A 14,886-nucleotide genomic window follows, 5' to 3' on the forward strand; every position below is an offset into this window, starting at 1 on the left:
AAGAATGGCAAAGAATCTTGTTGACCTTTGCGAGAACTGAAGGAATGCTGTCACTTCAGGTCTGGTAGACACTCATAATCTGGAAGCAAGCAGCCAGAGAAGCTGAGGCAGCTAAGTCTGAAATAGCTGAGGCAGGTATTTCAGGGTCATGTGGTATTAGGGTCCTTCCAGACACTGATATATTTCAGCATCAGCACAAATTACAGGGAATCCACACTAAGAAAAAAGAGATCATGTTCAGTTCTTAGCACCATCTTCTGGCAATCTGCAGCAATTTGTGAAACAACTTATCTTTTTCATATTCCTTTTATTCTCATTTGCGGGGGGAAACCAGTTCTTTCTCAGTTGTTTCACAGATTGCTGTAGACTGTCAGCAGATGGCGCTAATATAACACCACCTCTTTCTTCTTAGAGGATTCCTATCTACAACTCCTGTAATTCCAAAGCAAAAGCTATTGCAGCTGGGGATTCTGGGAGTTGTAGTCAACAATATCTGGGAATCCCTGTTAGAGGGAACACTGGCCCAATCATGGCAATTTATGCTGACATTGCAATGTATCAGCATCTGGAAATACGCTTCATTTAAAAAGGTAATTTACACATTAACAATGGCAAATCAGTTAGTTCAGGCCATAACCTTTGCTGGATGAAGAGTAGGCCCATCTGCTGGGGAGCAGACAAGGTTGGTTCTGGAACAAACTGTTTTCAACCCTGGTTATTAAGAATATGGTCTCCAAGACAAAGCCTCATAATAAACAATTTCATTTTGTTAGAGAGCATCCGGAACCCACTGAGTAGTCCCGATACAATGCCAGAAAGTTATGATCAAAAGAGAAGCCTCAGAAACAAGGATGCAGGCAAGTTAAAGACAGAGGCCAAAAATACATCAGGAACCAGGAGCAAGACAAGGATGTAATCAAGTCAAGGGATAGGGAAACACACCCTTTGTACTACTATGGCCTTGCATGCCTGCAAATGCCTAATGAGAAGGCAGAGATGAGAAGCCTAAGAGATGTGGTTAGTGTTGTGCGTGCTCATATCATGCCCCTAAGGGGCACTGCCACATGTGTAAGTTACTGCCAGTGTAAGATCTAGCAAGCAGTTAGAAGTGATTATGATGCCTCATAAGGAAAGTGCTCCAGGCCCCTGATCATCTTGGTTTACCTCTTCTGCACCTTCCAGTTCTACAATGTCCTTCTTAAGATGTGGTGACCAGAACTGTACACAATACCCCAGATGTGGCCACACCATGGATTTGTATAAGGGCATTATAATATTAGAATTTTTATTTTCAGTCCCCTTCCTAATGATCCCTAGCATGGTATCTGCCTTTTTCACAGCTGCTGTGCACTGAGTCAACATTTTCAACAAGCTGTCCACCACAACCTCAAGATCTCTCTCCTGGTCAGTCACTAAAAGCTTAGACCCCATCAGCATATGTGTGAAGTTGGGGTTTTTTGCCCCAGTATGTATCATTTTATAGTTGTTTACACTGAACCACATTTGCCATTATGTCACCAACTCCCCCAGTTTGGAGAGATCCTTTTGGAGCTCCTCACAATCTGCTGTGGATTTCACTAACCTAAATAGTTTAGGGTAGCACATTAGCACATGAGTAAAGTTTCCTAATGTCAGAAGAAGTTAACCACAACAAAGTTAAACTACAACTTGGGCAGTTTACATAGAGGATCACATGTATCCAAGTTTTATCAAATATTAATTTCCCTATCCAAGTCACAACAATAATTGGAATTTAATGAGAAACATGTCATGGCTAATTAATTTTAGCATGCATTGGAAGGATTCTTTTTTAAAGAGAGGGTGAACAAAAAGTGGTCGATGTTTTAGCAAAGCTGAACATTACCTGCCTTGGCTGGTTGACCTTTGCTCCTGAAGACAATAATAACCGAATTAAATCCAGGAAACCACCTTGGGCAGCCAGAAAAAGAGCAGTAGCTCCATCCTGTAGGAAGGGAAAAATCATATTATTTGCTTTCAAACTAGCAAAAGACATTCTCAACAGGATTGTATTCGGGGAAATGCTTGATTAAAAAGCAGAAGGTTGCCAGTTCAAATCCCCACTGATATGTTTCCCAGACTAAGGGAAACACCTATATTGGGCAGCAGTGAAAGGCATCATCTCATACTGCGTGGGAGGAGGCAATGGTAAACCCCTCCTGTATTCTACCAAAGATAACCACAGGGCTCTGTGGTCGCCAGGAGTCGAAATCGACTTGACAGCACACTTTACCTTTACTTTACTGAATCCTTCCTCCCCTCCAATAGCCTTCAAGCTAGCAATGCTATTATGCTTAAATATATCTTTCCATAACTACAGATAAGCTTTTGCTGCTTAATGCAACCCTCTTTGCATCATCGATAAAAGCAAAATGCAAGGCTGATCTTTAATTAGTCTGCTTCCGGCCTTACATGTAATCAATTTAAAGATTAAACTTTAAATCTTGATGCTGTCTGAGTAATTGTTCCAGCAAGTGTGTATTTGAAGTCTGCCTCTTGTGGAAGTCTGCCAATGAGAAACCAGAAATCTTTCTGTAAGCTTAGCTGAGAAATGTCATGCAATAGAAACTAAGCAGATACTTGTTTTCAAGGGAACTTCCTTTTACTGCTTGAATGCACTTTAAAACAAAAACATTAATGGCTAAAATAAAATAGCAAGGACCTGGATTCTCCCATCAATTTCATCATGTAGTTTATTAAAGGTTTCAAAGCAATCTAACAGTTTTGAAGCAGTATTTAAATGAAAACAGGAAATAGTGGGCATGTGCTTAACTCTTCTACTGAAGTTAATGGGGCTTAAATCGATTTAGCTTTGGCTGGATCAGGCCCAGTAATGTTGAATGAAAAGGAACAGTAGTTGCACATTTAATATTATTTGTTAATCATCACAAAGAGAAAATTTCTTCATCCGTCTTAAAATGCATAGATACCAGTTCAAATGTGTGTCCCAATCCAGAAAGGCAGATGTGCTCACACATGCATCTGAAAGGCAGATGTTGTACAGAGATTTTTTATTATTATTGTTCACATTTCATATCCCGCTCTTCCTCCAAGGAACCCAGAGCAGTGGTTAGGTTAGGCTGAGAGAGAAGTGACTGGCCCAGAGTCACCCAGCAAGGTTTGGAAATTGCAGTTGGTCCAAAATAGGGCCACAAGATTGTTAACTGGGACCGGGCGTTTTGACCACATCACAGTGGTAGATGGGGATGTGCATCCTTATTTGGAGCAATCATTTGCACTGAGCTAGACTGGGGTCACTTTTTCTGATCTCACAGCATTTTTACACAATCCATGATCAGATATAATTGACTTTGTATAATGAAGCAACCAAGGTGCCTAGAGTTCATTTATGTTGCTTACATATAATACAAATTAATCTTATAAAATTCTCTACAACTACAACAAATATTTATATACTGCTTTTCAACAAAAGTTCTCAAAGTGGTTTACATAGAAAAATAAATATATAAGATGGTTTCCTGTCCCCAAAGGGCTCACAAACTAAAAAGAAACGTAAGATAGACACCAGCGAGAGCCACTGGAGGGATGATATGCTGGGGTTTGACAGGGCCAGTTGCTTTCCCCTGCTAAATACTGTATTTACCTGAATAGAAGATGACTCTGAATTTAAGACAATCCCCTTTAAAAATACAGGTTAAATACAGGTTGCACTGTATTTACCTGAAAGGAAGAGGACTCCGGATTTAAGACGACCCACCCTCCGGTTTCTAACATCAAAGAATGGGGCGGGGGGGGGGGCCTAGTCTTGGATTCAGCTAAACACAGGAAAGAGAATCACCATTTTTAAAAGGTGCCTCTTTGGCTGGTGCTAATAAACACCAGTTTCTGTAAATGGACAGAATGCACAACAAAAACAAGAAACAAAAGAAGTAAAACAAGAACAGGGCAAGTATATAAATATAAGGAAACAACAGAGGAAATAAGAAGCTGAGGAGAGAGCAGGCATGTTAAGCAATCAGTCAGAAACCTCCAGGAACACACCATACAGAGCTTTGTTTCTGCCTAGAAAAAAGTTATCATGCTGTTATTTCCATAGGGACCAAGTGAAAGCCAACATTTTCAAAGCCTGAGGCAGACTTTCCTATGTAGTTGTCACAATTTCCTTCCTAGATTCTCTCCACCTCTTATTCTGCACATTCCTTACTTGGGTGAGTCACAAGATAAAAGACGAAAGTACTTCTTTACACCTGCAGCCCACTAGCTGTCTAGCCACCTGACCAGTACTAGGGTTGCCAACTCTTCTGGCAGGATTCCTGTACCATTAACAGTTGTGCGACACAGCAAACTTTAGCAAGTACAGCTTTCCCCGTTGCTACTGCATGATGGGAAAAGCTTCAGTTGCTACATTTCTGTTTAGGACACAACCATTAAAGGCACAGGAGCCTTGCCAGAAGAAAAGTTGGCACCCTACATATAGTAGACTTATCAAGGAGAGAGCTGCACCAAAGAGTTCTCCATGTTTTCAAAACAAAGAACATCCTTTCACAGGGGAAGTAATCAAACATATGACTCCCAAGCATATTCTGATGATGTACAATCAGAATTCCGCCCCCCGCCCCCCCACCCACCAAATTTTGTGAAATGAATGGCTCTGAGCATATGGTGAGAGATGGTGTTCTGAACCATTCTAGATTTTTCATTTGCTCTTTTCTAATGCGAAAGCTTGCACAGAAACAGTTCCTCCAATTTGCATGCTGCTTTCTCTGTAAAAAAGAAATGAATCCTGGCAAGACTCCCTAAACTTTCCACCTTCCAGGGAACAGGGAGGACGCCTGTCAACTTGGAGAAAACTCACATAAAGCTGATCATGAATGTTGGCACCATGCTTCAGTAAGGTTTCCACCACTTTCATGTGCCCATACTGACAAGCAGCTAGCAGAGCTGTCCCTCCATCCTGGAAAAGAGTAAAGAACAGGAAGAGTGAAAGGGGGAGAGAGAGGAGGGACAAAGGCTGCAGAGAACAGAACTGCTGAATGTTTCTTAGCATTTAGATCACCGTGGCTGGAAACAAATTCCCCTTCATCGTCATCCCCCACCTCCCACCTCCTGCAAAGAAACCAAAACAACCAGCCTTTAATTCCCATTTACCTTTTTGAAAATCCAAGCCTTACTCACAAATTTGCAGCTCTTTCTAAAATATCTTGTCCACAAAATACTGCTAGTCAACAGCTGGCACTTGTTATTTGAATTTTAACCCAAAAGTATCTTTAAGGGAGGTGCTATGCTTCCCTCTCGTTCTTTCTCTCATCTAGTGGAAACTTGTTTCTCAGGGCTGGCAATTGTTCACTAGAGACCAAACTAGATGCAAGGGTGGCAGACCTGTCTTTTGAAATAAAGTCTGTGCTGTCATGCCTCATGGGTTGGGAGGCCTAATTTAAGAGTGGAAGTAAAATGCAAGGAGCCTTGACCTCACCAGTTTCCTACCTTCCTTCAGTCTCTCTCTTTGGCTGCTCTTCTCCCAGCTGGGCTCATTTCTGGCATCTGAGCCTGGCTGAGGGAAACACGATACTGGGAAGTCATCTCATGAATGATCTTCAGATTTGGGGGCAGGGGAGGGACACTGTACTTGTGTCCAGCTCCAGCATCTCAAGAACAAACCTTGAAACCCCACCCCATACTGTCACTCTCAAGAGTACTCTCACTACTGCACATGCTCATAGCATTATTGTCTGAAGAGATAAGCACTGAACACATTGTCAGATTCTGTCCATGTTTGGAATGCCGAGGTGCCCCTGCCTTCCAATCATGGAAATAATCTTTCCACAATTACAGCGTTTCTCTGAAGAGACACTATAACTATGGATAGTGGACAGGTGTGGCTTCTGAGCACAGCAGCATGGGGGTGGGGCTTCAGGGGGTGTTCTTGAAACACTGTACACAAGTACAACATCCCTGCTCTTTAAAAAAAAATGTCTGAAAAAGATTATGGTGAAAAGATTAACTATGACAATGAAGGAGGCAACAGCACCACTCTCCCATGTACCCCTTCAAGCTGAAATTCTATCTTAATAGACTTGGAACATTTATTGGATGCACCTAAGCCTGTAACTTTGCTCTATCAGAAATTTAAGGACACTGATAAGATTGATATCAATTATATTTGTGGGCTTTGGAACAATGACCTTGAATACCCCATCTTATTAAATCAAAGGCGAGTCGCTTTGAAAGCAGTGAAACGTGCTTTTTTAGATCTCAAAATGTGGCTAATATAGAAGAAACTTTTATTCCATGTCTATTGGACACCTCAGAGAATGTGCAATAAGGAATGGTTGCAGGTTGCTAGATGTTGGCGGTATAATCTGTATGAGGGCACTCTTATGCATATGGTTTGGTCCTGTCCGGTTATTGCACTATTTTGGCTTAAAATTCACAAGGCGGTTGATATGACATTATAGTTATAATTGCCCATTAAGGATGTTCATGTTGTTTTGGGTATATCCCCAGCATATGGAATCTACACTACATCAAGAATTGTGGATTCTTCATGCTTGGGGTGTTGCAAAAAGTGTTGTTATAATACAACACTGGAAGGCCAAATTCACTCCTGAATTGCAGCTTTGGATTACTGATATGTGTTCCCTCTCAGCATTTGAACGAGGTACATGTTGTTTTTTTTGTTGGCAAGGTAAAGAAGAGGAATTTTCAGTGATTTGGTTGAACTTTAGAGAGTTGTTTGTGCTTTGAAATACAGGGTGTATATCCTTGAAGAGGATGTGTGTTTTTCTTTTTTCTCCCCCCCCTTATCCCATTTCCCCCCCTCCTGAATTGGTTATATCTCATTAAGTTAAGCTCTGTTTAAGGGATTTCTTCTTCTTCTTTCTTTCTAGTTATATTCACTTATATTATTATTATCATTGATCATGTTTATATATTGTAACCTCATTGCAATAAAAAGAAGAAAAAGGGGGGAAAGGGTAAAAAAGCTGAAAGTCCAGCCATCATGTTATCTGTCCAAACGTCATGAACAACATCTGGGAATCCCTGTTAGAGGGAACAGTGCTTGGGGTCTTCTAGTCCAACCAGCACAGCAACCCAGACAGATGACCATTCAGCCTCTGTTTGGAAACCTCCGGTGAAGGAGAGCCCACCACTACACGAAGCAGAGTGTTCCACTATCAAAACAGCTCTTACAGTTAGGAAATTCTTCCCAGTGTCTAGACTCACCTAAATCTGCTTCCTTATAATTTCAACCCACTGGTTCTAGTCCTGCCCTCAGAGGCAACAGAGAAGAAGCTGCCTACTTCAAGCAGGATAGTTACAGTGACACAACAGATGCAACCAATTAACCAGAGAATGCACACCAGAAAAGAAACGTTTAACTCTGATGAAAGGCAGCCAGAGAAGGGATCTGACTGACAGATCTCCAGCAGAGCTGGACTGGGGGCACTGAGAGGACGGTGGAATGTATGTGGGGAGGGCACTAGGTTTTGAGCAAAATGGGTACTTAAGGGTGGGAGTATTCACTGCTGCCGAGTGGAGTGGGGTGCACCAGGAATATGCCCTGTTGCCCTGTGGGCCAGTCCAAGCCTGATCTCCAGAGGAAGGGCATTCCACAAAGAGACTGGGAAAAGATCTTGTCCTAGATCACCACCAGACATTCTTACAAAAGAGGCAGGACTGGTCATTTAATGGGATTTCCTCAAGTAAATCTAGTCAAGGCCAGCAGCCACTATTTTCTATATCCCCTGATAAACTGGCATTTATAAACTCCCACCCCACCCACAGCCCCAATTTCTATCTGTACGACCAACTATCTGAATTATGGAAGCCATTTGGAGCAGAACAGGACTGCCTACTGGGCAGAGTGTTGAGCATTATGGCTTTCTAGATTCTGTAATCTCCTAGCACGTCTTTTCCAAAATGCAAGCATATACTTCTAAATAGTAAACCACATGCACCTGTGTTGTAGTGAAACTACCACCTCCCTGCAATGACAAGCACACATGGGTACTCTTGTTTCTGGACTGAGCAGCTGTATACACATAAAGGGCAAAGGAGCTGGAAAAGACAATCTCCAAATTCTTACAACAGAGACACACGCATTCCCCTACTTGCCCTCACTTAAAATGCAGTGCAGCGTTTTACTGGCCCCTCATGTGGAAGGTGGTCCACATTGCTAACCACAGCTGTACTTTTTATAGTACTTTGTGAGGCGGGATTTTTTTGTCTCATGTTAATTTTGGAACAATTCTGGCTACATCTGTGGGGAGTTAGAAGCTGAGGCGGTGGCGGCATTGCTGATGCTGGCAAAGGCACTGGAAATTCTGACAAAGCCAGTACTAGCACAATTGCACATCAGCAAATCCGAACAGAGGCATCCGCATAATCACAGCAGTTACTAAGAAATAGCCATGCTGTGATTACGCATATGAGGCCTTTTCAACCAGAAATCAAAGGCAGACATTATACTCCTAATGCTGAGCATTCAGAACCGATTAGTCTGTGCTACAGCTATTAACCATTTCGGGACAAACAGCAGCACCTCTCTCCGATCACAGGATGCTTTTACAAACTAACCTTCACTGCAATGCAAGGTGTTACAATCTGAAGAGCAATGTATTGCTGTGCATTTGAGGTTATGATGATAAATTCTAGCTGGCCTAGTCTTTCATCAAGCAGATCACTGACAATCAGTCCAGAAGTCCAGGAAAGTGGGGCATTCCTGGCCATGACATACCCTGATGGGGAAGTCATAAGAGTGTTTAAGATAGCACATATTCTTCACAGAGCAACCAGGCAGGGACCAACATGCTCTGAGGGGAGAAAAGAAGAGACAGACGCAGCCTGGGGGAGCTCCCACCATCCAGTTCCTATGTTCTAGCTGATGTGGCCCCTCTTTCCCTCAACTGCCACCACCAACTGCCATCTTGCTCTGAGGGAAGGAGAGAAAAGAGACAAACCTAAAGAGCACAACATATAAAGATATAAACAGGTTGCTTTTTGTATGGTTATTTATTGATGTTTTTATACAAGCTGCTTTAGGAGGTTTGCCTGAAAAGCTGTACATAAATGCCCAAAATAAGCCAGCCAGCCAAGGGGGAGCTGGTGTGTCAGTGTGAGGTGACTCTTCCTTCCTCCAAAAGAATTTTTCTTCCTTAAGACCCTAAGATCACTTCTGCATTTGTGCATTTCTGTGCTTCATTTGCTCCTTTCCATACTTCATTTGCTCCTATTCAGAGAAATTCACAGCAAGGGGAATGTTTCAACAGGTATCCTGCAGCATGATATGGCAAGATGACCGTACATTCACCCCTGAAAGATTCTGCCCCACAATGAAGAGGTCACTCAAGTGGCACAATAATGGAGAAGGTTATGGCAAGATGACAGCTTCTTGCATGAACCACACGCATGTCCATGCTAGCTCAAGCTGTGGAAATCCACTATCTTAAACACTCTTAGTACAAAGAGTTGCGCAGGTGGCTGTGAATACAGAAAGGAAAGCTTCCTTTACAATTCAGGCCACAGTTATCTGACAGCCATACCGAGTTATTTCGTCTTATCCCGGCAGATATACGGTAGCTACTTCTGTCATGTTGAACATGAAGTGACAGCATCTTTAAAAACCCAGCTTCTTAATTGCCTGCAGCAGTGAATTCCATACGATTACAATCTGGACATCCAAGCACAGAGCCCTTTTCGCTTTTACTGCCGCTTGCTTGCTTTTGCACCACTGGACAGCATAAAAAGGACAATCTATCTAGCTAGCTTTGCCTATGCCCTTTCAAAATGAAAAACGGTAAAGGAAAAGGAGTGGCACTTGCGCAATGAAAGCTAAGCAATAAAAGCCAGACCTGCATTAATATTCTGCCAGCAAATATGGTAAGAGGCAAAATTATTTCATGGGCCTCTTGCTTCCTCTTTATGCCAAGTTTCAGATCAGAAGAAAACAGCAACCCTTCCTTCCTTCCTTCCTAAATTCACCCACATGTTAAAGCCAAGCATAACCTCTTACTTTGGTTTTAAACTCTGTGGAGGCTCCATACTCAAAGAGAAACTTCACAATCTCATTGTGGCCTTGTTGTGCAGCGAAGAACAAGGAAGTGGCACCAGACTGGAAATAAGAAACACAAAGCCCATTTGTTAGACATGTAGGTACATTTCATTTGAAATAAGTACAAGCTATTTCCCCCCCACCAGGGTTGGTGCTACCTGAAGTCTTAGGTGAACTCAAATGCTTCTATCTAGCAATAGACACTCTTCAATAGGGGCATTCCCCACATGGATCCACTTTAGAAGATCCTAGAATTGCCACCTTCTTTTCTGGCAAAGCTCCTGTACTAGCAACAGCACTAGCTGCATGACAAGGTCAAAATTCAACAGATGCCACTTTTTCTGGCATGGAGAAGCAAAGCTAGGAAAGGTTGTACATGTCAAATGTCTGCCACGCAGCTGTGATGAGAGGAGGAAACAGAATATCTGTTCAGTGGCATGTGCTTTCTTGGTTGAAGGCCCTGGGGTCAAGCTCATAAATAGCCTTCCTCCCTTCAGCTTTATTAACACTACTGTACCTGCTGATTCAGGGAATTAAGGAGGACTTCCAAATTTCTGCTAACACAAGAATCTTGAACAGATGTTTCTGGGGCTAATATAGAATACTATTTACCAGGTGGTCCCTTACAGGTGTGCATGTTACCATCTATATATAAAACACGATAAAGTAATAGAGAACTGTTCCTATGCCTTTCTGATCCCGTAGCCAGGGGCATAGCTTGGGGAGAGGGACCCGTGTTCACCCTCTCCCCGATGGCCCCTTGGAGTGTGGGAGATAATGAAGAAAATAGAGAGGGGTGGAGCTGGGGGGGCACTCAGGAGCTTGGGGCCCGGGTTCTTTGAACCCATCTGCTCAATTATAGCTACACCCCTGCCCGTAGCTATGTTCTGAAAGAGTTTCAACAGTGGCGGCTGGTAAAAGCTGGGTGGGTGGTGCAGAAGGTGGAGTATACCTTTAACTCCAGGTAAGTGCTCCCGCTGCCACTGTCCGTCATCCTGAATGGATGACGAGCCACTCACCCTGCTGCTCTGTTGGCCAATATGCTTGCACGGCAGCCATCTGAGAGATCAGCTCAGCAAAAGCTGACCCCTCAAATGGCTACTGTGCAGCCAACATTGGTCAGCTGAGCCAGGCGAGCAGCATGTTGTCCACTTGGGATGCCAGGCAATGGCAGCAGAACTTACCTGGAGTTAAAGGTAGACTCTGTCTTCCACTCTGGCCCCTGCCCCAGCCTCCACCAGCTGCCACTGATTCTTAGAGATAGATCTAGTGGTCACATGAGCTTTTTATTTTTCTAGGTCTTCAGATGCATCCATTCAAAGAGATAATGGAAATATTCACATACATTAAGTGCTCTGTTGGATAAACGTCATGAACCAGCTAGTCCTAAGCAATTTTAACCTACTTACATTCATGTAAGCATAATGTTATCCACTGTTAAAGTTGGCAGTGTCGTATTTGCTGGTGTCAGCAAAAGGATTATCCTAATTCCAGGTAACCAAAGCAGGTATACATACCTACTTTGTAAACAGTAGAGAACTGCATCATCCTTTTGATCTGTCCCCATTTTTGCTCATCAGTTGAAAATGATTTCAAGCTCTGGGACTCTTTCAAGACCATTATCAGGCCGAGTTTCTGAACAATTCTAATGCAAGTCTAGGCAGGCCACATATCAGTCAGTGCAAGTAGCAATTTTGCTTCTAGAAAGAATTTTCTTTATGCCAAGTAATCAGAGTTGTTGCTATTTTTTTCTCAGAAGACATCTATGTCGTTAACAACAGCATAACAATTTAATGAGCGAAGCTTTTTGCAGCACAGAGATGAAGTGCTGAGGAAATCATCACTTGTGACCTTCTGCTTGTCACACAGCTGTTAAAGACATAGGAGGCTTACCAGTTAAAAAAGCAGCAACCCTAACCCTTACTACTGATTAAAATGACACAGTCATTGATGGTTGCATTTAGAAGAATTCGTACAGGTTAGAGATAGTTATACCTTCTTATACCCTTTGAGTTGGGTACTTTAAAAGGCTGGCCCAAAAGAGGATGATTAGATGCACCATCACGGGATAATATTCATCTCCAACTGAGTCAGTCTGAGTGTGATTACAGCTGCAGTTTAATGGGAAGTGGTCCCTCCTGACTGCACAAAAGCCCAGGAGAGTCTTAACAGCCCTACAACAAGATGCTGGTATCCTGGTTGGAAGGAATTAGGAAATTCAGAATATCACTGCCACCATGCTGACTCATTGCTGTTATCTATCACCAGTCAAAGACACTGCAACCTCCTGACAAAACAAATTACTCCTATTTCAGGGCTAATCAAATTCGCCAACCTTTGTGCAGTAATTGGTTGACATTCCTTCCAGTACTAGGACAACAGAAGAAGCACTGTGGGGATGCAAAGAGGCTGAAAACTAACTGCTTCTTCCCCAGGCCAGCAGAAGTGGAGGATGGGGAGGGGGCAATTTTCATTGTGCTCTCCTCCCTCCTAAAGGACTATTCACTGCAGCCTTTTAGGAGGGAGGAGAGAGTAGCAAACACCCACCTACCCCCCCACCGCTGGGCTGAAAAAGAACTGCAGCTAGTTTCCAACCCTTTTGCATCCCTATAGAACTTCTTCTGTGGTTTTAAAGTTAGAGAAAGAAACATCAATAACTTGTGCAACGCTGATGACCCCACTCTGACAGCTGAGAATGCAGATGATCAGCAAGCTCTAGTAATGAAAGTCAAGAAGCACAGTGAAAAAATGGGTCTATGACTAAATGTCAAGAAGACTAAACTAATGACAACGGATACAGCAACCAGTCTCAGAATTGATAATGAAGACATTGAAGTAGTGGATAGCTTCTGCCTCTTAGGATCAATCATCAACAGTAAAGAATCCAGCAGTCAAGAAATTTGCCACAGACTAACACTTGGAAGGCTTGCAATGAAGGCCTTGGAAAGGATATTTAGATGCCATGACGTGTCTATACCTACAAAGATTAGAATCATTTGGACAATGGTTTTTCCCGTGACACTCTATGGATACGAAAGCTGGACTCTGAAGAAGCAAGATAGAAAAGGCATTGACGCTTTTGAACTTTGGTGCTGGAGAAGACTTTTGAGGAAACCAGGACAGCCAGGAAAACAAACCAATGGATCATAGAACAAATACAGAATTTTCACTCGAGGCACAAATGACCAGGCTCAAACTATCATACTTTGGACACATTATGAGAAAACCCAGCTCCCTTGAGAAGTCCCTAATGCTGGGGAAAGTTGAAGGAAAGAGAAGACGACAACCAGCAGCAGCAAGGTGGATGGACTCGATTACGACAGCAATGAATGCACCACTGAGAGACCTTAAAGGCTAAGTTGAAGACAGATCATCCTGGAGAAAATCTGTCTATGTGGTCGCTAAGAGTCAACACTGACTTGACAGCAATCAATCAATCAATCAGGACTTCTTCTGTTGTCCTAGCACTGCAGGGAATGTCAGCCATTGCCTCCAGGAGGACATCCACTACTAGAAATCTTTATATCAGTGGCATAGCCACCGTGGAGCAAGTGGGGGACTAACGTTCCTGGGCTGCCGGTGTCCAGAGGCCACCATGGGGCTGTGGTCACCCACACAGTGCACACACCCAGCCAGCAAACAAACCACTTGGAGTTTGAGAGGGTGATGGGTGTTGCTTCCAAGTTTCAACACTGGCCACATCTCTTGTGCCAGCATCAGCATGTCGATACAAGAGGTGTAGCTGGCATCAGAACACAATCACATAGTCTGTTGAGGGACTGCCACCAACCTTCCTATGTCCCTGCTTGAAATACCTACACACAAAGTTCCCCATTCACAAAGATAATTAACATGAAGTGCTTTGAACCCTTGAATGTGCTACACAAACACTAAATATAACTATTATTTGACAATATATTAAGAAGTCTTGAACTATCCCTTCGTATTTTTAGCTGGGGGGTCTCTTCTGCATTACCTCTTTAATACAGAATTTTAGTGTACCTCTCTCTGAAGATTGATATCGGCTCCTTGCAGCACCAATTCTCGCACACATTCTTTATGGCCATAGAATGAAGCTACCATAAGAGCTGTTGAACCAAACTGGGCAGAAAGAAATACAAATCAATATGTGAAATGTATAACAAACCATACTAATCTGAAGCTCCCAAATAATTTATCTGCAACAACAGGCAGAATCGAGAAAAAAGCACCTTGAACTTGTGCAAGATGCCTCACCATCACTATTAAGTAATTTCTGAAAGCTCCCACACCTGAAGGATGCAGAGGGGGATGAGAAAGTGTTTGAGGATGCATTTCTGCATCCAAGCAGAAATGAGTTCTAGCACCTCTGACGCAGGTTGCCTAGAAAGCTGCCTCACACCAAGCTGCCTCATACCATTGATCCATCTAGCTCAGTATTGTCTACAGTGACTAACAGCAGCTCTCCAGTGTTTCAGATAGGTATTTCCCAGCCCACCGAGGCCTTTCCCAGACTGTGGGCTAAACCGCATAATTGTGGGGTAAAGTAGAGCCAGTTATAAGGTAATGTATTAGCCGCATATAAACGCAATAATTTGAAGAAACCTGGGGGACATTCACATAGGGCTGTTTTAATAGGGTTCCTGGTGGTTCCTTCCCATACACTATTCAAATCCATGTAGGGTGTACCACTCCCAGAGTTGTACACTGGGAGTGGTACACCCTATACGGACTTGAATGGTGTATGGGGGAAAAAAACCTGGGAGTACTTTATGGTGAACATAAGAACTTTTCTTTAAGCTTTGCCTTTTGCTATATATTTTTTAAACCTTGCTTGGTGATCTTGCAGAACATCGTATGCACCCACACCATGAGGG

General features: G+C 43.0%; 1 protein-coding gene across 5 annotated transcripts in view; it reads right to left on the reverse strand.

Annotated features, from left to right (window-relative positions):
• Nucleotides 1–14,886, reverse strand: part of ANKRD29 (ankyrin repeat domain 29) — a 40,078-nt gene that overhangs the window by 12,189 nt on the left and 13,003 nt on the right. The window contains exons 1-5 of one of the 5 annotated variants that reach the window (XM_053246924.1): nucleotides 14,033–14,060; nucleotides 9,992–10,090; nucleotides 8,557–9,208; nucleotides 4,835–4,933; nucleotides 1,865–1,963 (exon numbers count right to left, since the gene is read on the reverse strand). In XM_053246924.1, coding sequence (XP_053102899.1) covers nucleotides 1,865–1,963; nucleotides 4,835–4,933; nucleotides 8,557–8,733 — 375 coding nt within the window. In that variant the 5' untranslated portion in view covers nucleotides 8,734–9,208; nucleotides 9,992–10,090; nucleotides 14,033–14,060. Of the gene's footprint in view, nucleotides 1–1,864; nucleotides 1,964–4,834; nucleotides 4,934–8,556; nucleotides 9,689–9,991; nucleotides 10,091–14,032; nucleotides 14,132–14,886 lie in introns of those variants that run through there. The other 4 variants (XM_053246922.1, XM_053246927.1, XM_053246923.1 and 1 more) reach the window with 4 other exon arrangements.

This window comes from Hemicordylus capensis, chromosome 4 (assembly GCF_027244095.1).
Source record: "Hemicordylus capensis ecotype Gifberg chromosome 4, rHemCap1.1.pri, whole genome shotgun sequence".
NCBI lineage: Eukaryota > Metazoa > Chordata > Lepidosauria > Squamata > Cordylidae > Hemicordylus > Hemicordylus capensis.